Source organism: Penaeus chinensis, chromosome 4, assembly GCF_019202785.1.
Source record: "Penaeus chinensis breed Huanghai No. 1 chromosome 4, ASM1920278v2, whole genome shotgun sequence".
In the NCBI taxonomy this organism is placed as follows: domain Eukaryota; kingdom Metazoa; phylum Arthropoda; class Malacostraca; order Decapoda; family Penaeidae; genus Penaeus; species Penaeus chinensis.
In genome coordinates this window covers 799,699-802,198 of record NC_061822.1, presented here as the reverse complement: position 1 = coordinate 802,198, position 2,500 = coordinate 799,699, and the positions used below count along the sequence as shown (strand labels likewise).

At 42.2% G+C, this 2,500-nt stretch overlaps 1 protein-coding gene across 4 annotated transcripts in view; it reads left to right on the top strand.

Moving 5' to 3' along the window:
• LOC125046425 (kinesin-like protein KIF21A) overlaps nt 1-2,500 on the top strand; it is a 232,558-nt gene that overhangs the window by 210,037 nt on the left and 20,021 nt on the right. For all 4 annotated transcript variants that reach the window (XM_047644220.1, XM_047644227.1, XM_047644204.1 and 1 more), the window contains exons 4-5: nt 1,600-1,827; nt 2,133-2,279. In XM_047644220.1, coding sequence (XP_047500176.1) covers nt 1,600-1,827; nt 2,133-2,279 — 375 coding nt within the window. The remainder of the gene's footprint in view (nt 1-1,599; nt 1,828-2,132; nt 2,280-2,500) is intronic.

Here is a 2,500-nt window from a genome sequence, read left to right as displayed (position 1 = left end):
CTAACCTGCTGCGTGCATTTTCGCCTTGATTTTTTATTTTTTAGGTAGTATATCTCTGGCTCAGCGTATCGGATATTAGCAGAACATTTCGTTATGAGAAAAAATCCGAATTCATGATTTTTCCTTGTGAAAGGGGTGCCGTTAATTTCCCTTTTGTAATTACGAGTTTCTGTCTTTTTAAACGGAAGTCGTCAGTTGGTAGTTTAGGAAGAACGTCCATCATCCTTAGTAGGTACGTCTGTCCGTCCGGAAGCGTCATTTCCTGACATGAGCGAATATGTATTTACAAAAGTGATTATTATGTCTGTTTGTAAGCATCATTTATTTACAGAAGACATGATGACAGTCGTTTAAATATCGTTTATTTGCAGAAGCAATTATGACCACCTTTGAACATTATTTAATGTAAATCAGCATCGTATTTCGGATATATTTTATCGACGTTGAAGGTATTTAGACGATGCTAAAAGTGTATGTGTAGTAATTTTCAGAAGTTGAATGTTGTGGTCATGTTTAAGATCTCGAGTAAGCTAAGATTTTCTCGGTCATAGTGGTGCCAATGGACAGGATTTGCATATGCTTAGGGGCGATTAGAATATTACAAAATGTAAAACTCTGCTGTGAAAATTGAACGAACTTACCATTCTTTCCTCGAGAATATAGCAAATCAGAGCGCGTACATTCCGTGTCTCTGTTAGGAAGATTGAAATGAAAGGTAGGCCAACGAGCGTTCTACGTTCCTTAAATATCCTACATAGCGATAACACTGTCACAGGATCTTGTGGATACCAACGCTTACCTGCTGCCGGCGAAAATAGGCGAGCACGAGGCCGGATTTTTTCCCACTTGACAATGTACGGAATGGCAGCGTCCTATATCGCGTAAAATCTACGGGGAACACAACCCGCATTTCATAACCGTGACGCTGACTCAGGAACTAGGATTGGAATTTTTTTTGTGTTATGTTAATGAATGTGTTAGAATGAATGAGGAATGACTTAGCTTATATGATAAATGACTGTTGAAAATTCTTCTTGTTGAGTATAGAGTATCAATGGCATATCTGGTAAGGATATTGCTGATGATAATATGAATTTGGTCTTGTGAAGTAAGTCTTTTCTAGGTAATGGTAAGACCAACTGTAGATAAGGTAGTAATTACATATTTTTTGTTGTAAATTCAAATTATCCTTGAAAGGAAACAGGATTCACACTCGTTTAACCAAGCTCGTAATTTCGAACACCGAAGCTTTATAGCTTCGTAAATTTTTATTACTGTTTCATTCAGGATCATCATCAGATATCATTCAAACCATAGTTAAGACTTGTTACATATTCTAATGCATGCATTTGTTTTTAGTTGTTAATGGCCCGTGGCAGTCAAAAATAGTGAAATACTTAGCATAGCAGATCACAGTGTGATTATGAAATAAGATAAATGAAACAGAATAAGGTAGATACGTTAAAAACAAATCGAACCTCATAAAAACAGAATAAAGTAGATAGAATAATAGCAAATCCTTGAAAATCAAGTCGAAAGACCTCACGACCCGCTACATCCCCCGTGACTCACCCCCCTCCCCTCCCCCCTCCCCCTCAGCCCGGCAGCGGCAAGGGCGGCATCCGCATCCACGAGGACGCCGGCGGAGGGATTTACGTGACGGGCATCACCACCCGCAGCGTGACCTCGCTGGACGAGACCATGCAGTGCCTGCGGGCGGGCGCGCTCTCCCGCACCACGGGCTCCACCAACATGAACACGCAGTCCTCCCGCTCGCACGCCATCTTCACCCTCCTGGTCCGGCAGCAGAGGCTGGCGCCCATTCAGGTCGGTCGCGGGCGTCCCGCTCGGGTTTTAGGCCCTTGGTTGCATGCTGCTAGTATTGTTTTTGTTATTGTTATTATACACTCCTGTAGGTTCTGATTTTCAGGAAGTGAATTACTGGTAAATATTTTTTTCTCTGCAATAACTGGCTGTTCTTAGCTCACATAAATTAGAGGTAACTAAACCTTCGAATAACAAAATGACTATTTCCAGATCCACTACATATTACTCGCTTGTTTCTGTAATATGGTGCATCCGCAGCCTTGCTTTTATTCCCTATACTTATTTTCCCTTGTGCAACCCTGCAGGATGCGGAGGATGGGGAGGACGTGCCCGAGTTCGAGACGCTGACCGCCAAGTTCCACTTCGTGGACCTGGCTGGCTCGGAGCGGCTCAAGCGCACGGGCGCCACGGGCGAGAGGGCCAGGGAGGGCATCTCCATCAACTGCGGCCTCGTGAGTGGGGAAGGGCCTGTCGTAGTGGTCCAGATTCTTCCGTTTTAAAGATTGTGTTATTTTCTGACTCATTATAGCGTTTGATTTCTTTTTTGTTTATTTGTTTTCGTTGTCACTATTTGTTCCATATGCTGTGAATTCAAAATCTTTTATCATGAAAGCGCTATTTTTTTTAGATATTAGTTCTTAGAATCAGAACTTGCAAATGTTTGTCAAATGAA